The 27,949-nt window shown below is 39.6% G+C and overlaps 1 protein-coding gene across 5 annotated transcripts; it reads right to left on the reverse strand.

Moving 5' to 3' along the window:
• Positions 1–101: 101 nt before the first annotated feature.
• On the reverse strand, positions 102–27,925 carry LOC122178733 (transmembrane protein 68). 5 transcript variants are annotated; one of them, XM_042869090.1, is made up of 8 exons: positions 27,683–27,915; positions 23,958–24,302; positions 21,435–21,599; positions 17,699–17,892; positions 15,558–15,618; positions 13,829–13,968; positions 12,022–12,136; positions 102–2,399 (listed from the first exon to the last, which is right to left on the reverse strand). In XM_042869090.1, exons 2-7 carry the CDS (start codon positions 24,289–24,291, stop codon positions 12,032–12,034), a joined length of 999 nt encoding a protein of 332 aa, XP_042725024.1. In that variant the 5' UTR covers positions 24,292–24,302; positions 27,683–27,915; the 3' UTR covers positions 102–2,399; positions 12,022–12,031. The 5 variants fall into 5 exon arrangements, with proteins under 5 accessions (XP_042725024.1, XP_042725026.1, XP_042725025.1 ...); XM_042869091.1 differs by lacking the exon at positions 102–2,399 and adding an exon at positions 9,933–11,597; XM_042869092.1 differs by lacking the exon at positions 12,022–12,136 and having other exon boundaries at positions 27,683–27,925.
• Between the last annotated feature and the right edge of the window lie 24 nt (positions 27,926–27,949).

The following is a 27,949-nucleotide window of genomic DNA, read 5'->3' on the forward strand; positions in this document are numbered from 1 at the left end:
GGGTGAGTAGCTGCCATGGTGTGGGACTACATACCTTGGGGTAAAAGAATTGCATTGACATATTTTTTAGGCAAATTATTGACCACTGATGCAAAAGCCTTCTCCAGGATGCTTTTAATGTAAGCTTGTGACATGTAAGAAGCAAAGCAGTTTCTTTTTAAGCTAAACAATGATAACAGACAGTTTAAATAGATTCTTAACAAAGAAAAGAAGTGGATAAATTTTTATAGGCTGCTTGAACAGTGCTTATTCAGAGCAGTTCTCACCTCTCCTTACTTTAAAAAAAAAAAAAAACAGAGAGAGAGAGAGAGAGAAATGGCTATGGTTCCTGTAAAAAAACTTGCTGATGAACTAAATATAGAGACTTGGTAATAAAAGCCCCAAGTGCCTTGGCAAAATTATCCAAGTATGTTTTTTCTCCTACTTATTTCATATGTAGTTAACACTACATTCACTCAGTTAACTTAGCTCATAAAGTACACAGAGACCCGTTTGTACGGAAGGGGAGCTGTATCTTCTTACCACCGCAATGGGAATCTTGGATAGGCCGACCAGAGATGGACAGTTCTTTTCCTGTGTACTGCAGTTATAAAACACATCTCTTCACTAAATTCTGTGCTATAGAAATGAGACAGGAAAGTAGGAAAGTGCTATACTGTACGGTTTGTTTGCTGTGGCAGCACTTTGGACCCGTGGTCAGGCACACCAGCTCATGCATATTGTATTCATTCTTAAGCACTCAGTTTTTCCCACTTGGAAAGATTTCTCATTCATAGAAAGCTATATACAAAGCTGAAGACTTATTCCTACTGGGTCTTCCAGCAATCAAGCCATTTCTTTTCAGTCAGGTTCTAATTAAGTGCTGTGAGCATTAGCTGTACTGCCCTGAGCACACCAATAAGCACAGTAAGTGTTACCAACCATTGTGTTACTGCCATATGTGCATTGTTAACCAAGCAGATCAGCTCAGAGAGAGACAGCAATTCAAGAATAAAGTCTCAAAACATGGAACGATAAGCTTATGTACTCTATTATACAAATAAGGAAACTGAGCAAGTAGATTATTACTGATATGTGGACTCCTGTGATTCTTCTCCAAGCAATCTCAAAGTGTTAAGCAAGTTAACCTTATACTGATTTTAAATTTTTGGTATCTCTATAGTTAGTACAGATTTGGAACTTGATCAATCCCACTGCTGCAAAAAAAAAAAAAAAAAAAAAGTCTCAATAAAATTAAGGTGAAAGTTGTCTGAGCATAGGCCTGGTGCCAGAAGCATCTGCCTTTCCTGTTGGTCATCTCCATCTATTTCTGATTTAGATTGTCATTGAGGCTCTGGGCTTACAACATGCACAGCAGGGATGCTTGTTTCCACCTGCAGTCAGCAACAAAAAGTCACTGGCAATGATGTCTGTGGGGAATGAGTGGTTCAGCTGGAGCTTGCTCTGGCATCATTCTGGAGGGTGGTCAGGGCTTGCAGTTCCAGCACTCTCAGATAGGACCCAGCAAAGCTCAGCAGTTTTGAAAAATGCAGCCCTTGTTTTTCAGACTGAATACTCACAGTGTCTCTATGTTCAGATCAGAGGCTGCTTTTGGAAAAATAGGTTTTGACTGCCTCATCTGCCAGCTGCTTTTTCCCAAGGAGACAACTCACATCGACTTGTAAAAGGTGTTGTTGTGAGTGATGAGCTAATTCTGAAACACGCTCTGAAGCAAATTCTACCAAATAAGTAGTTCTGCTGTTCCCTTGATATCAGAAGCTGCCTAGAACACAGCGTTGATTTTCTCACTTTGCAGCACACCAGCTATTTCACAACTCACAGCCACATGAGAGTAACACGGAACATCTGGAGGCTCCTTCAGATGGAGTGGGCAGCATTATGCAAAGCACACTTTCCTTATTGCACATTTGTTCCTCCCCATCTTTCTTTTCTCTCAGATGATTTTGTAACTTTTCCAAGAATTTCCCCTTAAGGCTTTCTCTTTTTGTTTGTTTGTTTGTTCATTTACTTTAAAGGCCTGTTTTGTATTTGTTTTTGTGCTTTCCTTTGGGAATCTACTTTTGCTTGGAGCTGTGTTTGCCATCTGTTACATCTGAGTCTTCATTTCAAACGCTGTCACCTTCTCACAGCGATTTTGATTCCAGCCCTCCATGCCAGCGCAGAGTGGGAAAGAAGCTACGAGGTTACCTTGTGCCTATGTGGCATTTGGCCAGAGGTCTCGCATCCTCAGGAGTGTCCTACCAACGTCCTGATAGCAGCAGGAAACTTGCCCACAGATCAGTTCCTCTGGCTGGTCAGAGTGCTCTGCTAGGTATCCTGTGTCACCGTTTGCCTCCAGCTTCATCCTTTGTGCTGACATGCAAATTCTCGGACTTTGATATGGTCACTTGTCATCATATCTAAAAAAATGACATAAAACATAGCATTTAAAAATATATATGAAAAACGAGGAAATATCATGTGAGCAGTATGCACAGCACAATGTTTCATGAGCGTGTAAGGGAAAAACGAGGTTGAAGTTCAGTGTTGGGGTATGATGGAGGGGGAATGGGCTGGTTTGTTTCCTGTGAGAAGCTCTATTGCTCAACGAGGGGTTGCAGCTCTGCCCCAGCCAACAGCAGGCACCACAGTGCTGGCAATTTGGAATAAATGCACCTTATGGTCCCGTCCTTCTTTAAAGTGACATGAATTCCTACGCGTGACTTGTAGCTAATTAGTCAAGTTTAGCCTCTAGGTTGGCTTTTGCTTTAATATCTGACCTACCAAATCTTTAAAGTTAGAGCTATCCAATTTCACTTATCTATTGTTAGCAGTTTTTTATGTTTGGACTCATCACCTTATCCCAATCTATAGCTAATAGATTGTGCTGGGTGATGCATCTCCCAGGTTTCTTATCAACACCCTAATGGGACAGGATTTCATTGAAGTGGTGCACATGTAAAGTAATTTATCTTGCCTTGCACCTCCATGAGGCTCTGTTACAGAAAGAATTACAAAGCAAAACTTCCATCTTTGGCTTCCCTGTAGGGATTATTACAATCAGACATCTTCCCAACATTTGCAATTGAATAAGAAATGTTCTTGGAAAGATCCAAAGAGTGCTGTCCAGATTTATTTTCAGAGCTTGGATGGACCTCTGACACGCTGCCTCCTTTTCCTCTTCATCATGTTATGAGCTTAAAATGTGGGCTGGAAAGCAGGGAACCAAAAGGAAAGCTTCTGCTGCTGTCCCATCCAGCTACTCAATCACCTATGTGATGTCACCTGTGGTTACTGCCAACCTGAAAGTTTCTTGTGTCTCCTGCTGAGCACATGAGCATTGGTGATGGTCTTCATTCATTACTTGCCATTCAACCCAATGGAACTGTACAAAGGCACGTTGCGCTGTGGGAATGTTTACCCATGATCTGTAGCAGTCCAAACCAGTGTGTGCCTTGGTTTACATGGTGAAATGGGCTGATGACCTGGTATGATACACCTCTCCCTGAGCTGTGGCTGACAAGTCACTGCAATGTATTTCCAGTCTGGTATGACATTCTCCAGCAGAGCATACAAGTGAGACATGAGAAAGTTGAACTTTAACTTATTTTAATATTGTTGAGAATACAGATCTCACAAAACCTCTTCTTTAATTAACTTTTTCTGCATAGATAATTTGTTTCACCAGCATTCTATGCCACAGGATGCTTCTTCCTGTGCACAGAGATAATGTGCTCTCTTTCTCTTTCTGCCTGAAGCAGAATTGAAGTAGGAAGGGAAGTGTTCAGTAGCACTTTTATCCTTCAGAGTACTTTTTTCTTCTGTGCACACATGCAACATATTTTGAGATCATAGCTCTCCTATTTCCTAAGGGATGAAGAAGAAAAAACAGGGCAGCCTTAGAGAAAAACAAAAAATCTTGGAAGAACATAAAAGCCTTGTGTTCATTACAGCTTGCCTTGAAGAATTCATCTGACATTTCTCTGAAACCTGAGTTATCAGAAGCAATAATTTGCTCTGCATTATCTACTATCTCAATTCAAAAGCAGTTCTAAGGAGGTGCCATTTGAATTCACACAGGAAGCCAGATCTCTTGATAGATGATTTACTTGTTTACTTTACCAGGCACCTGGTGCAGTAAGAAGAAAGAGAGAAGCTTCTGATTTCAAGATCTCTTTGTTATTTCTCTTACAATTGCCTGATTTAGGGACAAATACACAAAGACATGGTGCCCAGAAGTGAAGTTGCAAGCATCCGGGTCCGGTCACGCAGAAGGAGAAGGAAGAGCCAGAGAGGAGACACACAGCCTGGCATGATGGGGAAGTGAGAAATGGAGCTGGACACCACCAGCTGCTGCCCACGCATAGAGAGGTATGTGTGCTGTCTCTTGGTTCTTTACAGGCTCCAAGTGTCCAGATTTAAGTTATTCTGCAGCAAAGCCCCCTCCCATGCTGGCTTTTTCAGTCCATATCAAGCTGTGTGAATAACTTGCTCTCTATGTGCCACTTCACATCGCTGCTGTTCTAACTGGTATGCAGCCCCAACTGGAGCTTCTTCTGCACCTTGTCAGGATGCAAACACAGAATTTGGTATTAAAGCCCAGAGAAGCTCAGCTGAAATATTCAGAGGAATAATCTCTGCTTCAGCAGTGTGGTTTTCCATTCACGCCAAGGCAACAACGCTTTTAAACTCTCATGCCCTCATTGTTTCTGACATCAGAAACACTGGCTGCAAACTTTCAGCCAATATGCCTGAGGGAAAAATAAAAGTCAAAAAAAAAGGCAAAATGTTCACACTGTAAAATTCCCCATGCAAAGATCCTTCCTTTGTTTGTCCTTAGATGCCCGCAAAGGCAATGCAGTACTGGTTTTTATTCCATGCTAGCAGTTATTGCATCTGTATTGGGAAGTGTGAAACAAGCATCCAGAAAGCAAAGGTCTTTGCAGATTAGGAGTATAAAATATGTTGGGGTTTTTTTTGGTGGTTTTTTTTTTTTTTTTTTGATCTTAAAAACAGGAACTACTGCAATATCTGAGCAACACTGAGCCATCTTGCATTTTACAGCTTTTCAAATTTAAGAATTATTGCTGAAGATTAATCTATTTCAGTGCCAGGGGCAGCAGAAATTGGTGAGGGGCAACACTGCTTGCTAAGCAAAGGAGCAAATTGTAAGGACAAAAATGAAAGGACAAAAAGCAAAGAAAATAACTCAGCCCTGTGTGGGATCAAGTTTTCATTTCTTATGGGGTCTTGTAAGGCCAGTGAATTGTTGGCAGTAATCATCTTTCAGCTTTTTCCACTTCAAGAAAAGGTAAATCCAGCACATGCACAGAGCAGTATGGGTTCTCAGAAAGAGAAACTTTGATAGCCAGCATATGAATTACCTGGGAATAGTCATGTTTTCTTCATTTGATTTATTTACTTCAATGAGCTGCCACCACCTGCTGAATCTCTTCAAATTCATTTCACTCCACCCCAGCAGCAGGGCATTTACAATGGGATGAATCACTTCCACCTTCTCTTGATGCAGCCTACTGATGTATAGCCAAATGTCTTTTACTCTCCTCAGTTGCAAAATAGGAGCTGTTCCCAGTAATTTATTATCAAATCTGATTGAATTGGAGGTAGCACATCCTCATCTTGTCACAAAAAGGTTGATACTACAGGTTTGTATGTTTTCCTTCTTCATGTCTCCTCTGTTATCTCTTGCTTGGCACACTGCCTGGAAAGCACGAGCGATTGGTGAAACAGGACAGCTTGCCAAGGAGACAAAACTTCTGAAGAACAACCCCAAAAAGAGTATTGGTCTTTTTAAAGTGATCCTCCTTTTCTCTGGGTGAAATTGGTAGCTCACAATCCCTCATATATGAGTGTGTGTGTTTCCCCCATTGTCAAACCTGCTGTTCCTTTGTGTGTTACTCTGGAGCTCAGAATAATCAGTATTGCAAATGTTTGTTGAAGTGGCAATGCTGCTTTCAGTCCTGAGCATTCCAGGCTTTATTTGTCTGAATGCGAGCATGCTGCTAATGTGGATGCTGTCCATTTCAGACATTGGAAATGGGGCCCAAATCCTCCAGAGGTGTAACTTCCAGCTGATAAAAAAAACGTTCCTATACAGTTAGCTCCTACACTGTAGGCAATCTGTATGAACATCTGAAAATTGGGCTCTAGGAACCACCTATTTGTTTGCTGTCATGGTACACCCCATGTTTTGCTGCCTGATTTAAGAGAAGTTCTATTAGAAATCAGCACATCTACAGAAACTACTTAGTCCACAGACTGATAAAAAATGATTAAGCAGAATAATGACAAAGCAAGTATGAAAGATATCATCTTGACATTCTCAAAGCAGCAGGTAGATAGAATAATAATGGCCTGCTGTTCCTCTTGCAATAGCAGCTGAAGTAAGTTCCAGGTTCCTGTTCACACAGAGGAAATGGGATCATGCACACACATAGACATGGTGCTGAGTAAGTAATAAGATTAGCTAGTATCTGGTCCTGTAGCCATTAATGGTCAGAAGAAGTTAAGAAGCAAGAAACAAACAAACAAACAAAAAAAAAACAACAAAAAACAAAAGAAATTTAGTTTTTAAAAAAGAGAGAGATTAATGCACTCTGTTGGCTGAGATTTTCTGTCTGCCTTTTTAGGTCATCTCTCTACTCCCACTGCTCTGTTACATGTGTTGCTGCACACTGGTAGGTGCTTAGCTGCCTACATGCTGAGTTCTCTGTACCTTTCAGCAGACAGCAACAAAAGCAAATTTCCAATGGTTTGCCAAACCATACATCCGTAACACAAGGAAAGCTCTGCAGAGCTAAAGTAATTTAGAGGCACCAGGCACAGAGTAACAAAGCAAGCTGAAAACTGGTGAGATCAGCACAACGTCAGGTCTATACACAACCTAAATGTTCCACCAGAAGGGCTGAATAACTTGCACAGCGTTAAGAGCTCTGCCAGTTCATCTATCATAGCTGCAATGTGGAAACCTTATCACCTTCCAAAAATGGTATTTGTGGATACCATATGTATAACACAAAGTACCAGAGGCTCTTTTATATAAAGCTTTTCTAATTGCCAGAAGGTTTCCCTTGTAGGGTTTGCTCTCAGGAGAATTATTAAGTGTGGTGGTAAGATGTGCACAAAGACTGGAATTTGACTGAATCAGCTCCCCAGCCGTAATTTGTAGTATCTGTTAAGCTGTACCTGAGGAAGATAGCTGAGGATACTTGAGCCACTGAACACTACTGGTGGAGAGAGAAATTTGGTAGGAAGCATGCTTGATAGCTGGATTTCAGTGAGCTATAGCTATCCTTGATGTCCTATTGCCAGATGAGTAAGCCTACTATGGGACTGACTACTAGCTATCTTCCACTACAGTTTATTGTTTTTTTAGCATGCTCCCAACAGGCCCTCAGGGCTGTTGAACACTTCTCCTGAGAATACTTCATCCAAAAGCTCTCCATGATTGCTCAACTCAGATGGCAAGTTTAGCCTTGGAAACACGAGAGCTGCCAGCAGCAGGTCTTTGCAAGGATTAAAAAGGGCAAGGCAGTTTTATTTCTATGAAATCTGACTCAAGATTGTCCAGAATTAGCATTCCAGATTTAGTTTGGGGTCAGGGTGTGATTTTTCATTTGTGGGTCGTTTTATATTTTTCATTACTGCCTTCAGAGACTGGGCCAAATTACAAGAAGCCTCTTCTCTCAACTTTGTTCTCACAAAGCAAAATCAACATGCCAAAAAGTTTGCCTGGAATGTGAAAATCTGCAGCCAAAAGAAGAAAAAAAGCAGCCAAGCAAGCCTTTGACTGCTGTGCTAGCTAGCTTAGAAAATTAATCCAGTCTACAATAGACAATAGAAAACTAATCCATTTCAGAAGGGACAGAGCACTTCCAAATTTTGGTTGATCCATTAGAAAAGTAGTTTTCATACTCTAAGGAAATCTGGCCATTAAAGAAACACCCAGAGAGCTGGCAGTTCAATCACAAAAGTTGCAACAGAAGCTCAGAAACACTTCTAGGTATCTTTGGTAGACTTCAAATAGATCAAAAAGAGAACTAACAAATGCCTATTGGGTTTTATATTTTTGTTCCTGTGTAAGTAGCAACCAAAGGAAGTCTGGAGCTACTCTGAGCACGGCAAAGACTCAACACCTGAAACCAATATTAGCAAAAAAAAAAAAAAAGAAAAACTCATTCTAGGATACATGAAGAACAGGGATATCTGCAACAGGACTCAATTCTGTTTACTGTGTGTGTTAGACAGAAATACCTGAGTGAAATTAAATGGTCTTGTTTAGATGTGGTGACTATAACACAAGGCCTGATAGAATAGGTTCTGCTCTATAGCAGCTGATTCAGCTTCATAGAAGGGGAGAAAAATACTGCCTTCACCTTGTGTGTGCAGCCTGATGTTAATTCCAAATGGCATCCCAACTACATGAAATGTTTCACACACACAAGGGTGACAAAGTATAGAAAAGTCTGTTTAAAAACAAATGCATCCTACAATCTGGAAGTCTATTGTATGTTTTAAGTGATCAATTTTCCGACATGGAGAGATCACTACAACAATTTAAAGAGGTTTTAGGAAGGAGCATGTGACATGAACTGAATGGATGTAGTGACCAAAAGTCAAGATCCTAGTAGTCTGTGCACAACAAAACTGTTCAATAAAAGCAAGCAAGCAAATACTGCAAATAACCCACGATGAGAAGAGTAATTTGCTTTGAGACCATTCATTTTTTGAGTTAAAAGAAAATAATGAAAAAAGTGCTAGCATCACTGATCTGTATGGTTGAAGACCTTTGTAGACACAAAGTCAACAGAACTGAGAAGATAAGTGACATCAGACAGCCTCATGAAGTTATAGCAGAAATGTTTTGGAGATTACCTTTCTTACTACATGTTTTCCACAGTAATGCTCATACAGCAATTCCATGCACAATTACTTTTGATACTTTTTTTTTTTGTGCAAAAATAATATAAAAAAAGCCAAGTTAGTGTTTATGACAGATTTAATAGGGATTAAACACTGCAGAGCTGATTGAAGTGTCACCATAGTTGTATCTTTCTCTTCAGAGTGTAACATAGTGGTATTGGATTTGGTGGACAAGTATACAAGATGAACCACACAATTGTGTTGACAACGCTGATTAAGTGCTCTAGTTTGTATCTGCAATGATTAATTTCATAGGAAAGCATCCTAATAATAGATGTTCAGGCTGAGCTCTGCTATTGCACAACAGGACAGTAAACTGGCTGGTAGGAGGCTTGTTATCTTGCTGAGAAATAATGACAAATACCTATCAGTACTGTAGTCATTCCACCTCTACTCCCAAACAATCTTTTAAGAAGGTGCATCCTGGTTGTGCTGTTTCCACAGAGAAACCTGGAAACTCTTCATCCTATCCAAAGGCTAATCAGGTAATTAGTGCTCTAGAATAACACTTTGAAAATTTCTTTTAAATAATTCTGCCTAACACACAGTAAACTAAATCAGCTAAGAGGACTCTAATCTTATTTGTACAAGTCTCCAGATCTGCCCCCCTTTTTCAATGAAAAATCACTGATAATCATTTAAACACTCAATATGTACAAACAAATCTTATTAGTCAGTATTTATGACTTACTTTCTATCACAGGATCTTAAATATAACCACAGTGGTATTGCAGTGCCTCGTAAGGCCTCCTGCAGAACTGAATACAACTATTAGAACTCAGACCTTATTCCTCACATGATTTTTGTCCCATTTTCCACTGTTGTCCGAGTTACTTTTTTCTTTAATACATTCCTTCGTGGGCTTGGATTCTACCACCCCTTATTCAGATACTAGATGGGAACAGCTTTCCAAGGATATTACACACACCTCAAAACCACTAAAGGTTCAACAGCGCAGGCCATGAATAATTTTGTTTAGTTCAAACACAACATGAAACCTCAGAGCCTGTTCCAACTGTCAATTTTATTTGAAAGGTGTCTTCTATACAATTTTATATATAGAAATAAATATGAAAGACCTATACAAATATGAACACTTAAAGAGTACCAATACTGTCCTTCATTTGTTATACTCATCTTAAAGGGACAAAAATTGCATCAAACATCCAACATTTAGCAAAACAAATTTTTACAAGGTCTCTGATCACAAAAGGTACATTCATTCATACTGGAATCTTTTTGTCTGAGTTTTCTTTTACATACACACAACCTCAATGTTTAGTTTTGTTCAGCTGCCTTTGAGAATTTCACAACATAAAAGAACATTTTCCTCAAGACAGACATTAAAAATAAAGTCATACCTATGTTTCATTCCAATGCAGTGTCTCGGCATTGTTTTAATGATACACAGTGTTAACACTATGTTTTTGAAATAAATTCTTCTAAAACTGAAGGATTATCTTGCCCTTAAGTAAAATCTAAACCATTTTCAGAGCTTCAGAATGGGCATTTGCTTTAATATAACACGATTCTTACCCAAGCTTCAAAAAACTTAATTCAGCACCAACAGAAGGCTTTTGGTATTAAGTAACATTATAAAACAAGTAATCTTTTGGGGTTTTTCAAATCATAGACTCTAAGAATATCACTGCATACTGTGATATTATTCTAATGTAGGCGATCATCCACATGCAGTTATATAATCCCACTGTTGTTCAGTTCAAGGAGAGTAAACCAGAGCATGTGCTCAAGTGTTTAGGGGAATAGATACTAATTTGAATACAACTACTGTTGGTTTTTGTTTTTTGGTTTTTCTTTTTGAAGTTGGGTTTCTTGTTCATTTGTTTTGTTTTTTTTTTAAGAAAATGTCAAAACCCAACACTATTGAAACAAGACCACAATATAAAAAACCTTTTTTGACTTTCTTTAAGGAATTTGTCCTCATCCCAAAAATAAAGCATTCTCAGTTACTAGTTTAAGGACTGTAGATCATGCTTGCTGCCAATCAGAGGAAACATTTCAGACATTTTCTATCTTGACAGTAAAAATGTAGGTTTTAGTTCAAGAAAAAAAAAAAAGTAATTTACTATAAGCCCAATTCTACAACTCCTTCCTGTTCATTCAATTATTTTTACCTAATCAAAGTATACAGTTTCCCTCTCAAGTCTGATTGTTTCAAACTATGTTTGAAAATATGGAGGTTTAACAGTTAACATATATACCATATTATCTATATATGTGCACCCTGTCCTTCAAAGAATTATCTCTTTTTAAAGGAGCATTGTATTCATTCTTAGTTTCCTTTACAATAAAGCATTCTGAGCTTGTGTTACCAAATACTCATCTCATTTCCATTTCTTAAAGTGTAAGTGCTTGGTTCATTTGTTCAAAGGACAACCTGCAGATTTAGAATCACTGAGTATTCAGTCACTGACAGCACTACAGGTGAGGGTAAATATCCATTATGGATCAGCTTGAGTGGTTTCTGTAACAAGTCTGCTTTGTTCACTGCAGTTCTTTCACTCTCTACTCATGCAAATACTTTCTGAGCAAACCCAGTAAAATGAAACATTTTCCACCTCAGGTTTTACAGGCATAGCTAGTGGTTCTGCAGGCCACTGAAAGTTAACTGCTTCCGTCAGCAATAGATTTTTCAGCAGCATGGAAGTAACAACCTGAAGAAAGATGTTACTGATGAAAACAGCTGCAGTTAACGTGGCCTACAAAAGCTAGTTGCAGTGGTAATGATTAAAACAGTGAGACTTCAGCTCTATAGTGGATCTAACATCCAGGTTAAGTAGCAACTATGGGACTGGGGCGAGGGGGGGGAGGGGAGTGAAAAGAAATAGAAGGAAAAAAGAAAGACAAGAGAATGAACATATAAAGACATGCAGCGTCATTTTTGCATAAACATTTTCAATGAAGGAATGCACTTGTCAAAAGTTCAGTTTACCTCATTAGGGATTACTTAAAGTTTGTGCTTTCCAAGCCTGACACTGGACAGGGGAAAAGTGTCTCATCTTAAAATATACAACAGCATCATTAGGACAGTATTTATTAATATGACTTTAAGAATATCATAACTAAATAGTAGCTTACTCAGAAGACCTTAGTCTTCTTTCTGTCGTGTTTGAAATCGTTCCATTAAAGCCCTCAGTATATTTCCTGGTATTTTCTGATGTTTGGCTATTAGAGCCTGGAGTGCTGCTTTTGTCTGCAAGGAAAGAGAAAAGTTTGGGGTCATCTTTACGCTGTTCATGTGTTAACATAATTTCTAGGATCTTTTCATCTTTATATTGGAGATCTTCTGCAAGTAGACAACACTATTTTCAGTGTTATTTCAGCCCACATGATGTGTCTGTGGGATTATTGCTAGGAAACAAACTAGAAAACAATTAGCTTTTATCTCTGGTAGCTGTGTTCACAAGCTCTATCAGTGATACGCAATAGTAAAGTGATGCTGAAGTAAACTACCAAAGAGATCTAGATCTCTAATGCACGTCAGTATCTGTATACTACTACAACCCTGAAACTACTGTCTATGCCCAGGTTTGCATCAGTAATACTCTTTCAGTATGTAGGAATTTTGCTTCTACACCGAGAAGCAGCACTGGAAACACAACTGTGTCTTGGCTGCGTGTAAGTCCCCTGAAGTAGCTGGTCCAGTAAAGTATGCTTAGATCACAGCTAAAATAGTGCATATCGGCAGTACTTTCACCCAGAAATGTTGCAGGCCAAGAAGTTAATAGCAGCCATTCTGTTACATAATAGCTCTGTGGAGAACACCGAAAAACAGAGCAATAAGTAAAAGTTAGGGTGAGGTAACAGTAACTTTTCTGTTTTGCCTACAGCAGCACAGACTGTTAAACTCTTAAGGCTAGAGACAGAACAGTGACCTACTTGCTTTGGAAAACCAGCATTCAACAAGGAGAAAAGTGATCCTTGGTACAGGTTCAAAAGTAAAGCACGGCAGCAAGTGATTCAAACACCTTCCTCCTGCAACCAGCACTTCTCTAAGAGGCTCTGTCAGACTGAACTCCCAAAAGATGCGCTCAGTTCTCCACAAACAAGGCAATGCAGACATTTAAAGATTTCATATTGCAGAGATCTAATCAGAGGATAAGCAGGTGATGACAGACAACTGAATCGATACTGGTGATTCAGTAAAAAAAAATCCCTTTCTCTTGGGTGAAGTTTTCAGAATGAAAAAAATGACCCTCTGTGAAGCTTTCAAATACAGCTTTTTTGGCTGCCTGAGTCTGACTGCTCCATACCCACACTTACCTGACTTGTATCTCTGCACTGTGAAATCTACTGATGAACATGAAGCTGAATGAATATGAGGACCTCACAATTAACAAACCACCTAAACTGAAGAAAGTCAACATTCTAAAACAAATTTCTTGGGAGAGAAGTTGGAGGAAACAGAAATCGAAATAGACTTTCAAAACCATGAAATTACATGGCTTTTATTGTTTTTATTTTTTTTTATGGAATATCAGTCTGCGGCCACAGATTTGCTATAGTTGAAAGACTTCACTGGTAACTTTTTAAATGATCTAGAAACACTCTCCCTGGGTGAAGTGAACATATCGTGTTTTTTTTAAACCACCCCAGGGTATTCTTAGGTGACTGAACTTCCTTAATTTCTAAAGCAAGATGTTTCTTGAAGCAAATAAAGAGTACAGGATTGACATTAAAAGGCCAAGAACATTTGCAAGATGTAGTAATAAAAGACAGCATTGAAGAGGGGCACGGGAAGTTAAGCAAGTCCAAAGTTTAGCACAATTCTATCGACTTCAAGTACCTCCACGGCAGAAATCATTACCCAGACAAGAATATTTTAGTGCTTTTGATCAGAATAGTCAATATTTAAAATATGTATTTACATGTATATTTATCTTACCTTTGCAGTCAGTTCCTCAGCAGTTATATTTGGATCATATGGAATGGGTTCTCCAATAAACGTTCGAAGCTTGACTGGAAACCAGCCATACATAGGAACTACTGGCAATCTAATACGTTCATACAGCTTCCTAAGTATTTCTAAGGTTAAAAAAAAAATAGGGAGGACGGGAGGGAAAAGAGAATAAAAGGAGTAGGGGAGAAATAAAGGGAAAGAAGGGGAAAAAGAGACTGAGATTACTCTGCAATTTTTTTTTCCATCATGTTTTAAAACTGAAACTGGCTTGTTGAGTAATCCAGCCCATGACCCAGAATCTTAAGCGTGTCATCTAAAGTACTGTTCTACTCTTGGCTTTCATTTCCCAAAGGCTGCATTAACACTAACAAAAGACTTGCTTCCACGCTCACATCTCCCCCAAAGAATAGCTGCAAAGAGATCAAAGCAGAGGAAGACTCAGTAGCTCTATAGGGAAGTAGCTGGTTAGAGTGAAACACTACACAAAGAGGAAAAGAAAACAAACAGAAGAAAAACTGGTATTTCCATCAGCTTTATGAAGGTAGTTCTTCATCACGTCACTTCCTAAGCATCTATCCTAAACACTACCAGAACTGCATTCTTGTAAAATGGGTGCTAATTTTCCCTTATATTAAAAAGATAAGATCTTAGTGATTGAAATGTCAATTATTCTGTGTACAATCTCAAAAAACAAAGAATATTCCAAAACTATTGAAATTAAAGTAGTGTCTCCAGCAATCAATAGAAGTAAATTCCTCTAGCACCTGTGCAATAGAATAAAAGTAGCATCTATCTTTCTGGCTTAAGCCTCTTCCAGTTTGGAAAAATTATTCTGAAAACAGTAACAATGCTCTTAATTTTTGTAGAACATCATAAAGAATGTATGAATCATTCTGCATGACTGTATTTATGTCTGGGCTTTCTCCATCCAGTATTCAGCTTTTAATTAGAGAGGATGAGAAATGGAATTGTTTTGTCCTGCAGATCTTTGATGAAAATGATGATGGCATAATTTGAAACAGAACATGCAGTACGGAGAAGACTATTCAGGCTCTTCCTGATAGCAAGCTGGAAGACACACATAGACAAAATAGAATGGGGGCAAGGGAAGAGCTAGCACTGTCAGATCAGCAGAGAAGCAGACATAATCATCCCAAAGGTGGGCTCTTCAGACATCTATGTATACCCATCTATTAGTGTACAACAATTCCCAAAAAGGATGAGGAAGGAGCAAGCAAACCCGAGTTGGTACAGAACTACAGACTTAGTGCTGCACTGTATAACAACTATGGATGAAATAGGTTTCAAACGTTACAAAGTTTAAGTGTACGCACAGAGCTTTAAGAGCTTATTTAAAGGAAATGTCAACTGCAAACCGTTGCTTCTGAACAGCAGAAAACTTAAGAGTATGTCTAGCATTTATCAGCAGAGCAAAACAATATTTTAAACCTATCTGCCTTTTTCTGGCTACTTTTTTTCCTTTCTTCTACTTCTTTGGGAAAGCACATTGTCACATTGAGAGTGACTGAGATGAGCTAATACCACACTTAATGCTGACACTGAATCCTAGTCATGTCCCTGCATTGCATTAGCAAGTAAACCTCAAGATATAAGGCTTTGTCAATTCTCAAATCCATGTGGGATTATTTCTACAAAGATAGGCTAAACACATATGGAAAAATAAACTACAAAAAATATATGTAAAATATCTTACTTATTCCTCCTAATGTCCTAATGCCTTCTCGAACATTTTGTGTAAACATAGGAATGATGGGCTAGGAGGGAAAAAACATATTAAGAATTTAATGAAGATAACACTATCTAGAAAACTGCTACCTCACTTAAACCCAACACACAAATTAATTTCAAGTGTTTGTCAGACAAGGACATACAGAGAGCAAAACAAGGATTCATTAAGTTCTTTTGCCACCTTTTGCCATGAAGTTTCAGCCTGGAGAACACTGCAAGGTTTCAGCATGTCCATATTCTTAAAGCAGTACAGGACTTCAGAACTTATGGAGTATTTAAGCCTCCTCTTGTCTAGAAGTATTTGCACATTTGTGAATCCAGTGGTTAGATGACTGCCTAATTTATAGTTATGCTTAAAGAATTCACAAGCCTGGGACCCTAAACTTGTCTGATTCATCTCTACTGCACTGACTATTGCTTTGCACATGATGTCTCATATTCTGTACAGGCTCATGATTCATTTCTGCTGATGAACATTTGGAACAGTGTCATTATTTCCAGATTTTATTACTGTTTTTGAACTTGCAAACAGCTGTCAAGATTTGCAAGAACGAGGTGACGAGGGGAAGGTTATACTACATGTATTTTTTTTTTCAACATCAATTTATAACAAATGATCAAAACGTAGAATGCTAAGATTTTCATGCATCCACACTCTTTTAAGCTTTTTTTAATAAAAACATACAGAAATGAGACTTTTCATACAGGCATCAAGATGTTTAAAAAAAAGTTTGTAAATAATCCAGTGCAGCTGTAGAGAATTAAAAAAGTGCAGCTGCCTAAACCAAACGGTAATAAAATTCCTTATTCCAGAACCATCATCTTTAGAACGTCTTACTTAGAAATTGGTTTAGATGACAATATTTCTGGTAAACAAACTGCTGAAATTAGACAATCTGAGGAAGTTGAAGATCCCAGTACTGATTTTCAGACATTTTTCTTTCCACGAATAGTTATACTCGTGATTAAAGGTGACTTAAAGTTCCTCTTTAATCTAAATACAGATTTTATTTTTTTTCCCATCAATTTCATTTTACCTCCAATACTATTCTGCATCTCTATGAAGTGGGGGAAAGTGAAGCTGCATGATCTTTATGAGTGCAGAAAGGAAACTGAACGTACATTCAGTTAAATAACTATAAGCAGTACAAGCATCATTGAATTTGCTAGATTATGGTCTGGAGTTTTGTATGCTATTACAAAGTATTACAAAAATTCTGAATCTGTTGAAAGTATCCTGCTTAAAATGCGTTACATTCCCCTGGTTAAAAGTGAAACCCATTTAAAATTAGGTCTTAAAAATATTCTACTTGGGTATAAAATCCAGAGATTTAAGTAGTCTGTCTTTGGCAGTGCTTAAGCACAAAACTTCTGGAGTGATACCAGTTCAAGTGAGGTATTTGCAGACCTGCGGACATACGCATATATCTTTCAAGTATAAATATAGAATGAGAGAGAATGAAAAGTATTATTGAAACAGCTGCAATTCAAATATATTATGTGTTTATGTGCACTCCATAGTTGGTCCCATACGAATAATCGTGCCTAGTGATCACAGACAGTGCTTTGTATGAAAAAGAACTGAAGAGGAAACAGTTCACACTAATAAGCAGCATCTTTTGTTGCTGCTGTATGCCCTAAAGATCCCTCACTAGCACAAAAATACCAATGCAGTACATAACACCAGTGCCTCTCGTATGAGTACAACAGCAGAGGCAGGTCTGCTGATTTACAGCCTATTTCAACAGTAGGAGAAATAGAAGTGCAATGTGTGGCTGCTTTCCAGTTATTCTGGTAAGAGGCTGAGCTGGAACAATCCCAACCAGGCAGGCATAAAACAAGTTCATAATCTAGAAACTGTCCTCGATTTCACCTCTTACTCTTTTAAACTCTGGATTTCTTAACCACAGTATTCTTAGATGACTCCAAAACATTCTTGTCAAATGGGACAAGCCATGGAATTTAGTTACAAAAGCAAGTAGACTGCATTCATGTCACTCAGCAATCTAACACCAAATATCTGATAATCAAAACAGCTTCACCTAGAAGAAAGAACCATAAGAAGTTAGCATTTTTTGCTTCTCTTCCATGATACTTCATACTTACCACTTTTGCATCAATGGCCACCTGGGCAAAGCCCTTTCGATTACCCCACATAATAGGATATGTTTCATCACTAAAGAGTGCTTCCCGAAGTCCACCTGGAGAAATAGCTAACAGATAGCCTTTCTTCAGAGCACTGACACATACTTCTTTTGGTCCATGCATAATGCCAAGTACTTCAATAAACGTTTTAAAACCTGCAGGGTAAAATCAACATTAATACAGAAAATGTTAATTCATACTACCATTGAGTACAAATTCCCAAGACAGAACACAGTTGCTAAAACTAGTCTAATAGCATAATACCCCAAATCAAAGATATTTCTAGAAGGACTGACACAAAGTTATGCTTGTAAATTTCAATTTAAGAAGTTGAAAATTTAGGTTTTCTGCCATGAAATCAGATGCTACCTCAAAAAAAAAAAAATCAATAAAACACTGGAAGAAATAAAAAAAGTCAAGTACTGTATGCCACATTCAGAGTTGTTTTCTGTGGTGCACCTTCTCTTTGCCCAAGCTTTACTTTTCAAGCAATGTGATGCAGTCATAATAAAGTTCAATGAAAGAAAGCATCAGCAAATTACGGGTTTTTTTGTTTTGTTTACTTTAGCACACAAGGAGCAGTCCATGCACAAGGAGAATGATAAATGAAACATAGCTCTCTCTGTGTTCCAGATTGCTGCAGCTCAGTCTGTGAGCATCCAGGTGGCCTTTCACTACACAGAGGAACCTGGGGATCCTGAATTGCACATATGCAATTAGATGAAGAGCTTACATTTACTGAAGTTTAAAACTGCAAAGTTACATAAACTCATATCTTAAATGTGAGATGTCATACTTACTCCACTCGTCAATAAGCAACAGAACAGCAAAAATTGCTTACAGGTATCAGACAGACACGTTTGGACAACTAGCTCAATTTAGGCAGCTAGTATAATGAAGAAAATGCACAAGAAAGAAACCAATTATGTTTATTTTAATGTATTTTAAACTTATGTAGTATTTGTGCACACTGCATACTGAAATGGGAACTTCAGGTCACTGAGCAACATGGGAAAGATTACTTCTCTTTCTTAAAGTTTCCCACAGAGCCCAAAATTAACTCAGTCAGCCACAAACAAAGGTACAGAACTGATCTAGCCAAGTTTAAATCTCAAAAACAGATCATCAGGTGTTTTTACCCTCAGTTTAACAAACGAATATTTATTATTATGAACACACATTTGTTATATAGAATCACAGAATCACAAGGTCAGAAACAACCCCAAGATCATCTAGTCCAACTGTGCTCCCATTACCGTTGCCACCACAAGCACTAACCCATATCTCGCAGCTCCTCATCCAGACACCTCTTGAACACTGCCAGGGACGGTGACTCCACCACCTCCCTGGGCAGCCATTCCAGTGCCCGACCACTCTCTAACAGAAAAAGTTCTTCCTTATGTCCAACCTAAACCTCCTCTGGTACAACTTGCGGCCATTTCCCCAGGTCCTGTTTGTTGCCTGGGAGAAGAGGCCAAACTTCTCCTCATCACAACCTCCCTTCAGGAAGTTACAGAGTGCAATGAGGTCTCCCCTGAGCCTCCTCTTCTTCAGACTAAACAATCCCAGCTCCCTCAGCTGCTCCTCATAGGACTTGTGCTCCAGATCCCCCAGCAGTTTCGTTGCCCTTCTCCGGACATATCCCAGGGCCTCAATGTCTTTCGTATAGTGAGGGGCCCAAAACTGAACACCATACTCGAGGTACGGCCTCACCAGTGCTGAGTAGAGAGGAATGATTATGTATGCACACACACACCAAAGAGTCCAAGATATTGCATGGGGTTGTTATGGTAAAAGTGCAACAAGACCAAGTGCTGGGTCCTGAACTTCATCCCATTGGCCTCAGCCCAGCTATCCAGCCTATCCAGATCCATCCGAAGGGCCTTCCTATCCTCAGATATATACTTCCTCTCAACCCAGTGTCACATGCAAACTTACTGAGGGTGCACTCAATCCCAGGTCATCAATAAAGATATTGAACAGGACAGGCCCTAGTACCAACACCTGGGAACACCACTCACGACCACCTGCCAGCTGGATTTAATTCCAGTGTTCAACAGGAAATTCCAGGTATCTACAAGAGTTTTTTCTATTAGTTTAAATTCCCTTACATAAGTTATCAAGCTGTATCTGTCTAGACTTAAGCTTCTTTGACCCCTTATAGGCCCATGCATCCCTCAAGAGGCACAGCAACATGCTACAAATACAATCCAGTTAATCACAGTTAAATTGGTACAAAAGTGCCTGATGAGGAGGAGGCAGTGAGACTCCATATTAACAACTGCAAACTGGCACATATGAGACTCAGGTTCATAGGGCAATCTATTCCCTCACAGCTATTCATAGCATATTTATGAATATTAACAACAGAATGAGACCATTACATCGTCTAATCCAAGTATCCTTTCCCTCCATTTCTCTTAGATCAAGTCTAGCAAATTTTGGTTAATTAAAACATCCTCTGGAAAGGCATCCATTTTATCTGAAGATCTTCAAGATCAGAAAGCCTAAGTACCAGTACAAAAGGATAGCCATCTTTTTGCTTTGATTCACAAAAGAAGCCCTATCTATCTAGGCTGCCAGCCACAGATTATTGTGCAGACTTCAAGACAATCTGAATCAATTACCTGGGCCCCTTGGGCTTATCCCCCCTGAACACCCTTCCAAGCTGTCCAACTGGACCAACCTATTCAGGGCCTCAGTCAGCAGTTTTGAAAATCTCTAGGGATGGAAATTCCCCAGCTACAGTTTAGGAACTGCAGCTTGCCTCTGTTTCCTATCATCCTATTTTTGATTACCTTAAAGAAGAGTCAGACCTCATCTTCTCTGCACATCACAGTTAAGTAATCAAAGACAGCAGTAATATCTTCCTCCACCTTTATTTGTTACAGACCAAATAAATAGTGTGTGCTTCAGCCTCCAGACAATATCCCTGGGAAGTACAACTGGGAAGTACAAAACAGGACACAGTACCATTGGATGTGCTCTCACAGGTGCCAAATCAAGAGAAAGAATCACTCCTTTTAACCTGTTGGCTACACTCAGGCTGAAAAAGGCCAGCACACAGTCGAGTTCACACTGTGCCTTTGCAACAAAGATGATCATGTTCACTTTGTTGTCCACTAGAATGCTGAAGTCCTTTCTGACAGTTACTTTCTACCCAGGCTCCCATCTGTCCTGTCACGTGGGATTACTTCATCCAAAATTCAAAGCTTCATATTTGCTTTTGCTGAACTTCATGATGTTTCTACCAGTTCCTTTCTGGGAAGTCACTCTGAATACTAGTTCTAACCTCACAGTGTCAACTGAGAGTACACTCCAACTCACCTTTAATTAACAATCATGCCTAAATATTAATAGACATATTATGGAGTATTGGCTACTGAATAACACAGAGACAAGTCTTTCTCCCATTATCTCCTTCTCTTTGTTTCTGAACACTCTAAAGTTATTAAAAGTGTTGCCCAGATTGGAGTGCAAACCATCTCCGCAGTTGCAGGAGATGCCAGTTGCATAAGCTTGTTCTTGTTTGATAAGAACACACTCTTTACTAAGAACAGTTGTTCCAACAGATTAACAATATTTGCCTGAAAGTTTGTTCTGTAAGCTTTGTACAATGAATTTTAATAACTTCAATCTTAAAAAAAAAAAAGTTTAAAGAACTCTCAGACTGATTGTTGATACTGAAGTACATTACCTGGTAATCTAAAGACGAAATGATCCGCTACTACGTGGCAATATCGCTTCCTTCGTATAAGAAGTCTAGCCATGAAATAGAGATAGTCAACAGGACTAGCTCCATGATAAAACACAATAAGTGCTGGTCCTTCTGGAATATTTTCATCCCCATGAAGTTCATAACCTGTTAGAAGTTAAAGGCGTAAAGGATATCAAAGTACGATACAATTCTATCCTACATAAACTAATTTGCATTAAGTTGGCAAGTTGAAACCAGTATCTACTGAGAAGTGTTAGAGCAAAGTGACTGCTAAAATGTCAAGAGCTGTCTTGCAGCATTTACTAAGTTGCTTTCACAGCTTCATGTTTACAAGCCTTATTTAAAGCTCTATTTAAAGAGAGAATGAAAACAACAGAACTAACAGCCTCACTCTCTTCAACTATTGCATAATTTTATCTTATTTTTTCAGTTCACTGCCTTCAAGGCTGTAGTTCTCTGAATCAATCATTCAAGATAAATCAAAATAAGGACTGAATAGGAGTGTTGAAACACTACTGTGGCAAGCTGTTACCTATCTTTCAAAATCAAGTTCATTGCTGCAAGCAACTGTTAATGGCAGTTTAACATGACAACACCCATTTATGTGTCTTCTTTAATCCCAAGTTCTGAGACTCATCTTTGTTATCTCTCTCAGAGTTATACTTAGACTACTTTTCCATCACTAAGCACTAAAAGCTGTTTGGGACTTTATATGCTTAACTGAAACACACATGAGCACATACAAGTGTTGAACTTACGTTTTTCATTTAGTTAACGCTGAAAAGAATATTCAGCTAGCACAAAACAATAAAATGGACCAGTTCAGAACACATTTATTTATACATTTAGTTTACAGTCAACAGTTCTGTTACAGTATTGTTGCTCTTTTCTAAATCTCATTCCTTCTGAAGTAATCAGGTGTGAAAATCCTTCTCCTTGCCTCCCACCCCCTCCCCCCCTTTTTTAAACTTCTGTCTGTACTTTTGGCTTCTCTCCCACTGTTCTATTTTCAATGCCTATTACAGATATACATCTACCAACCATCTGTAGGCGACCACTAACTGTGCTCCATGCTAGCTGAGCATAACCGGAGTAATAGCTGTGGCTAGCATTTGCATAATAAAATTACAGGTATCACATACAAGGTTGGGCTTTTGTTTGGGGTTCCCCTCCCACCCCCCCTTCAGTGTTTTGAGATTTCAGGAAGTTCCTCCTGCAACACACTGATTAACCAAGTGGGGGAAAAAAAAATTAAAAAAAAAAAAAAAAAAATCACAAAGCATTTCATAATTTACTAAAAGAAGTGGAAGCAGTTGACAGGGCAGAAAGAAAAGTCATAATAGTAGATGAGGGACTGGATAAAAATCTTTTCTGTGAAATAAAAAGCCAGACCTTATAAAAGAGGAAAAGTTACTATGGATGAAAAATGCCAAGGCCTTAAAAAAAAAAATCGTATGAGAAAAGTAAATAGCTTTTCATTATGAAGTGAGAATTTTAAGCTCTTTGATGTAGCTGTTGATTTTGATCTAGTGTACTTTCTCAGATTCAAAAGTTAGATCTTAGTCTTACAAAGCCAATCTGATACAGCCGCTGCACCATCTGGTTATAAATGCCTTGACAACCCTCATCCCTTTGACTGGGGAACAAATAGAGATGATTTTCAAGATAGATTTGTTCTTTATGTAAATTGCTCTTAAACATCTCTTTCTCCTTTAGCTGCATCTAGAATGAACGGTTTTGAAAGAAGCTTACGATTTCCTTAGAAAGAAGCCAAATCATTTATTAAGTCTATCTTCAGAAAAGATATAGCAGCAGAGGAACAAGGAGCAGAGCCCTTAGTTTTGACGTTCTTCTACTAGAGAAAGTAGTTGTCAAAAATACATAGAAAGAAAATACAAAAAGTAGGCCTCTGTGAATTGACTTGAGAGCCCAAAAGTGTTAAAGTGGTAACTAGAGAGCAAACCGACACCAAGTGCCCCTTTCAGACAACATTTGGCACGATGTCAGTTACATGCAGTTAAATTACACAAACAAATGTAGAGATATTAGCTATTAGGGAACTGGTATTTAGCTCTCAGTGTTTACATATTCAATCTGAAAGAGCAGCAAGGTTTTTTTGGGTTTTTTTTTTTTTTGCTTGCTTGCTTGCTAAATAATAATTCCTGAGACACAGGAAATTAATTTTTAACGTAGCTATCACTTCAGGTCCTTGTGGAAAAAGAAAATCCAAGAGTAGTTATTAACAGTTAAAAAGATTTTTTTTTTTAATTGCATTTATTTGGCTAAATGAAAGCAGCAAAAGCAAAGGAATAAAAGCATAAGATAAAACTGTACAACCAAAAGAATCTCAATTCTTTCTTTTCTTTCCCAGGCCCACAAAGTTGAAGAACTACTGGCAGTCAATAAACAGCAATAGCAATTTAATTTAAACTGATAATCTTCACAGACAAAGCCATAAACTGAGAGTCAGCGCTTTTTAGAGAGAAATCAGATTTTGCTTACCATGCCATATTCTCCCATGTCCATCCCACAGGTTAGCCAACATTTCTTTTGCACCATACCAAACATCACCAGAATGTCCTTCATTAAATCCATTCTTCCTCCTTTTATGAATATGAAGAAGGAGAAGGGAAGTGTTGAGGCAGAAGAAGAAGATAGCTATTGGAAGTATAAAAGCTATTGCAAGTGGAAAAAGCACCCATGAAAGGTAGACTCCATAACTCAGATAAGTTTCAGTGTGTTCTATACCAGTCCATTCTCCCAGTAAATAAGCCAGGAAGGTTAAGTAGGATGTAGGCACTGGTCCTTCAGTAGAGGATTCATTGCTCCCTATCATCTTCTGTTTATCTAAAAGAAAAGAAGAAAATGAATAAATCTTTAAAGAAAACATTTTTTTGTGTGTTTAATCACACAACAAACCTATTTGATTCATATACCATTTACCACACAGGAATCAGTACAATCTCAAATTGAGTGTGATTTAAAAAAAAAGAAAAAAAAAAACAACAACAACAACACCAAACACTTCCACTAACAGCAGACATGACTCAGTAAGAGCGTGGCCTCACTCATGTAGAGACCTTCAAATGCACTTGTACGTGGACAGAGAGTGAAATACAAGTCCCACAGCACAATGCAGAGTGGCAGCATAAAGGAGGAAGAAGATGAATCAAAAAAAGTTCTCTAAAAGCATTAAGGTCTCTGGTTTAATTCTGTCTATGCATAAGAGCCTTATTCTCCCATGGCAGTTTTTGAGATACACCTCTCTGGGCTGATATTCCGTGGTTCTGGTTCTACTTTGTAATCACTTCATCTTACAAAGCCAAGACAATCTGTATGCTTGGCTATATCTTAGCTGGAGTTCCACAACAAAAGGAGTAACACCTTGGAACAAAAAAAAAAAAAACAAAAAAATACTTCTGAGCCTAGTAAAGTTGTGGTCAAAACCTGGAGTAACTGCTAATCAGGTCAAAGAAGAAAAGCATTTTGCAACTACAATGCAGACTTGTTAGAGAGATTAAAAGCAATCACTTCTGAAAAAAACCGAAGTTTATTTTCGTATTACAATGTGACATACAATGTGCGACTGCAGAGTTCCTATGCACAGAGATATGTGTATCCTTCACTCCTTTGTTCTTGCTCTGTTTTAAAAGCACCAAGGGACTGATGAGAGATCATTTGACTAAATCTATCAGAATTTCAATATCAACAACTACAAAGAATCAGATCAATTTTATTTCACATTAAAGAGATAGCAGAAATCATCTCATTTCCTTCACCTATTTTGATATAGCAAGGATGTTCCTTCTCCTTCCATTTTGAAATTTGCCTCTACCCACATTGCTCAAGAAAACTCCTTATTTAAGAGAAAAAAAATAAAAGGATTTGGCTCACACGATCCATGCCTGTTGCATCAACCCAGGCTTATACAGTTCTCACTCCAGTTGTCAGATATGAACTCCAGAACCTGGCGGCAGCAAACACAGCCAAGTGCAAGAAATACAACTTGTGAGACCTAGCAGTACTGAAGAGTAAGATTCAATGCTGTGATGTTTGCCAGATTGTTATTGACTTCTCCCAGCATCCCACCTATTAGCTAGAAAACAATATGGAGAAATTAATTCTGCCACAGAAACACCTTTTTAGAACTCAGAGGTGATCATACATCTTGAAATATAATTCAAAGCTATGCATTCCTTCCTATTACTTTTAATTGTTTGCAGCTTTCTCCAAATACCAACTCCTCATCAAGAAAGTTTGAAGTCCTGTCCACATATGCCAGCCTTGCAAAACATGACTTGGCTTTCTGCATGCAATGTTAGATGCAATACTTCAAATGCAATCGCTGTAGTTTTATAAGTTTGCTTGCAAATGTATGCACTAACTAGTAGCACAAATAAAAATAATTTGTTGCCAAACATGTAGGTAGTATCTATTGTACTTCTTTCCCTTAGGGACAGTGAATCCTACTCTGAAAACCCTGCTTCCTAATCCTGAAAGGATCACAAAATCATTTAGATTGGAAAGAATCCCTGGCAGCGCTAACCCAACATTTGTCTGCCAGTGAGTTAGATTAGGTTGCTCAGGGTCATGTCCAGTCCAGTCTGTAACACCTTCACAGACAGAGATCCCTCCAGCCACCAATCCAGCACTTGATCACCCTCATAGTGAAAATGCTTTTCTTTATTTTAGTCAGAATTTCCCTCGCTGCAATTTGTACCTGTTGCCTTGTGTCTCTCGGCTGAAAAGATGTAGCCCCAAAAATAACTATTCATTATGAAGAGCAACAAGATCTCCCTTAAGTTCTGTAAGCTAAATGAAGGCAGCTCCCTCCACCTCTCCACAGACACCATCTGATGTGATCACCCAACACCACTGCTGGCCCTTCTCTGGACCTCCTCCAGGCTGCCAGCCCCTTTCTTGCGCAGTAGGGCTCTAAACAGGATGTGTGGTATTGTGAGTGATGAAAAGAGGCAACAAACACTTCCCTGATCTAATGCCACAGCCTTGCTCACATAGCACAGCATGCGGACAGCCATCCCCCCCTCCTACTTGACTTAGCATTTAACAGACAAAGGTCTCCTCCTGGCTGTAAACTTGCTCTTCCCACAACAAGTCCAGCATATGTTCTGAGCTCCACAGGAATAGTCTGTATCCAGCCTAAGCGTTATGTTATTGTTACACCTAACACTTTACCAGAGGTACTGGCGCTGAAAAAGGGATGGTTGGCACCATCACATCGCTCAAAGCAGTACAGGCATGGCCATCATGAATAAAAGCGCAAGGTAGTTCTTATGTGCCACTAATAGAATCATTTTGGTCTGTCCCACTTTAGAACTGCCTAGCGTCAGCCCAGTTAAAATTACAAAATCAAGTACGCTGCTTTCTTGAATCACCAGCGACATCCTCTGATTAGGTCCTCCTGGAAGCAAACAGCTCAACCTGCCGTCCTAGTCTGATGTGCTCTGACAGCTGTCACCACCCAAATGCAAAAACGCAGTGGGGTGCTGTACTACAAAGCCCCAACCTCTGTCAAATCAGCAGCAGAACCTTTCTGTAATACAATCATACCCTTAAAGGCCTTGCGTTAGCTGACATTCCTAACAGGTTTCCTGCCAAGCAGTGTGAGCCAAACACCTAATTTCAGTGATAACTTCTTAATAGAGCTGCTTATGGATTCTCACTAGATGAGAGAGGCACATCTCCTCTGACCAACACTACAGCACACAGACTTATGCTTACAGACCAGGCTAACACGCGGTTCTTTTCATTGACTCCCAGGGTCTCACTCAGACAAGCCCCTATTAACGCTGCCTCCTGCCCCGCCAGCCACTCACAGGGAGCATCTGCACCAGAGCGAGCAAAGCCGCCGTAAAAAACAACAGCAGCAACATAAAAAGCCCAGAAACGCTGCTAACGGCACCCGTGACCTAAAAGGACGCTGGAATTTAGCAGAGCTTTTTGTTCTTGCTTGGAAACACGAAGTGGCCTCACTTCACATGGCGGCGGCAGCCCCATCAGCGACTCCTTCAGCAGAGAGTCGGAGGAGGATCACGTTTTCTCCCAAAAGAAACTGCAGGAACCGCGCTCAGCAGCCAGAGCGACCACTTCTCGCCTGCCTGCCCAGCCGCTCCCAGCCCCCCTCGATGCACGGCGGCGGCTGGAGTTGCCCCGGGCCGCACCCTTCACACCACACGGCCCGGCCCGGTCCCGCAACCGCCGCTCACCTTCCCCCAGCGGCCGCGGCTCCGGCTCCAACCCCCGGTCACTCTCGGGGCCCGCTTTTACTCCTTCGCCCACCGCCTCCGCGGAGGCCGGATGCCCGCTGGGCAGCCAGGCTGGGGCGGCTCCCCGCGGGGCGGAGACGGGAGGGGCACCGCGCCCCCGGCGGGAGCGGGGGCGAGGAGATAACGAAGGTGGCGGGAGGCGAAAAGGGAGGAACTCCGCGCCGCCGGGGAGGCGGGAGCCGCCCGGACCGCTGTCCGGCTGCAACG

The sequence above is a fragment of the Lagopus leucura genome, unplaced genomic scaffold (genome assembly GCF_019238085.1).
Source record: "Lagopus leucura isolate 7727_CA_CO unplaced genomic scaffold, USGS_WTPT01 Super-Scaffold_100002, whole genome shotgun sequence".
Taxonomy (NCBI): domain Eukaryota; kingdom Metazoa; phylum Chordata; class Aves; order Galliformes; family Phasianidae; genus Lagopus; species Lagopus leucura.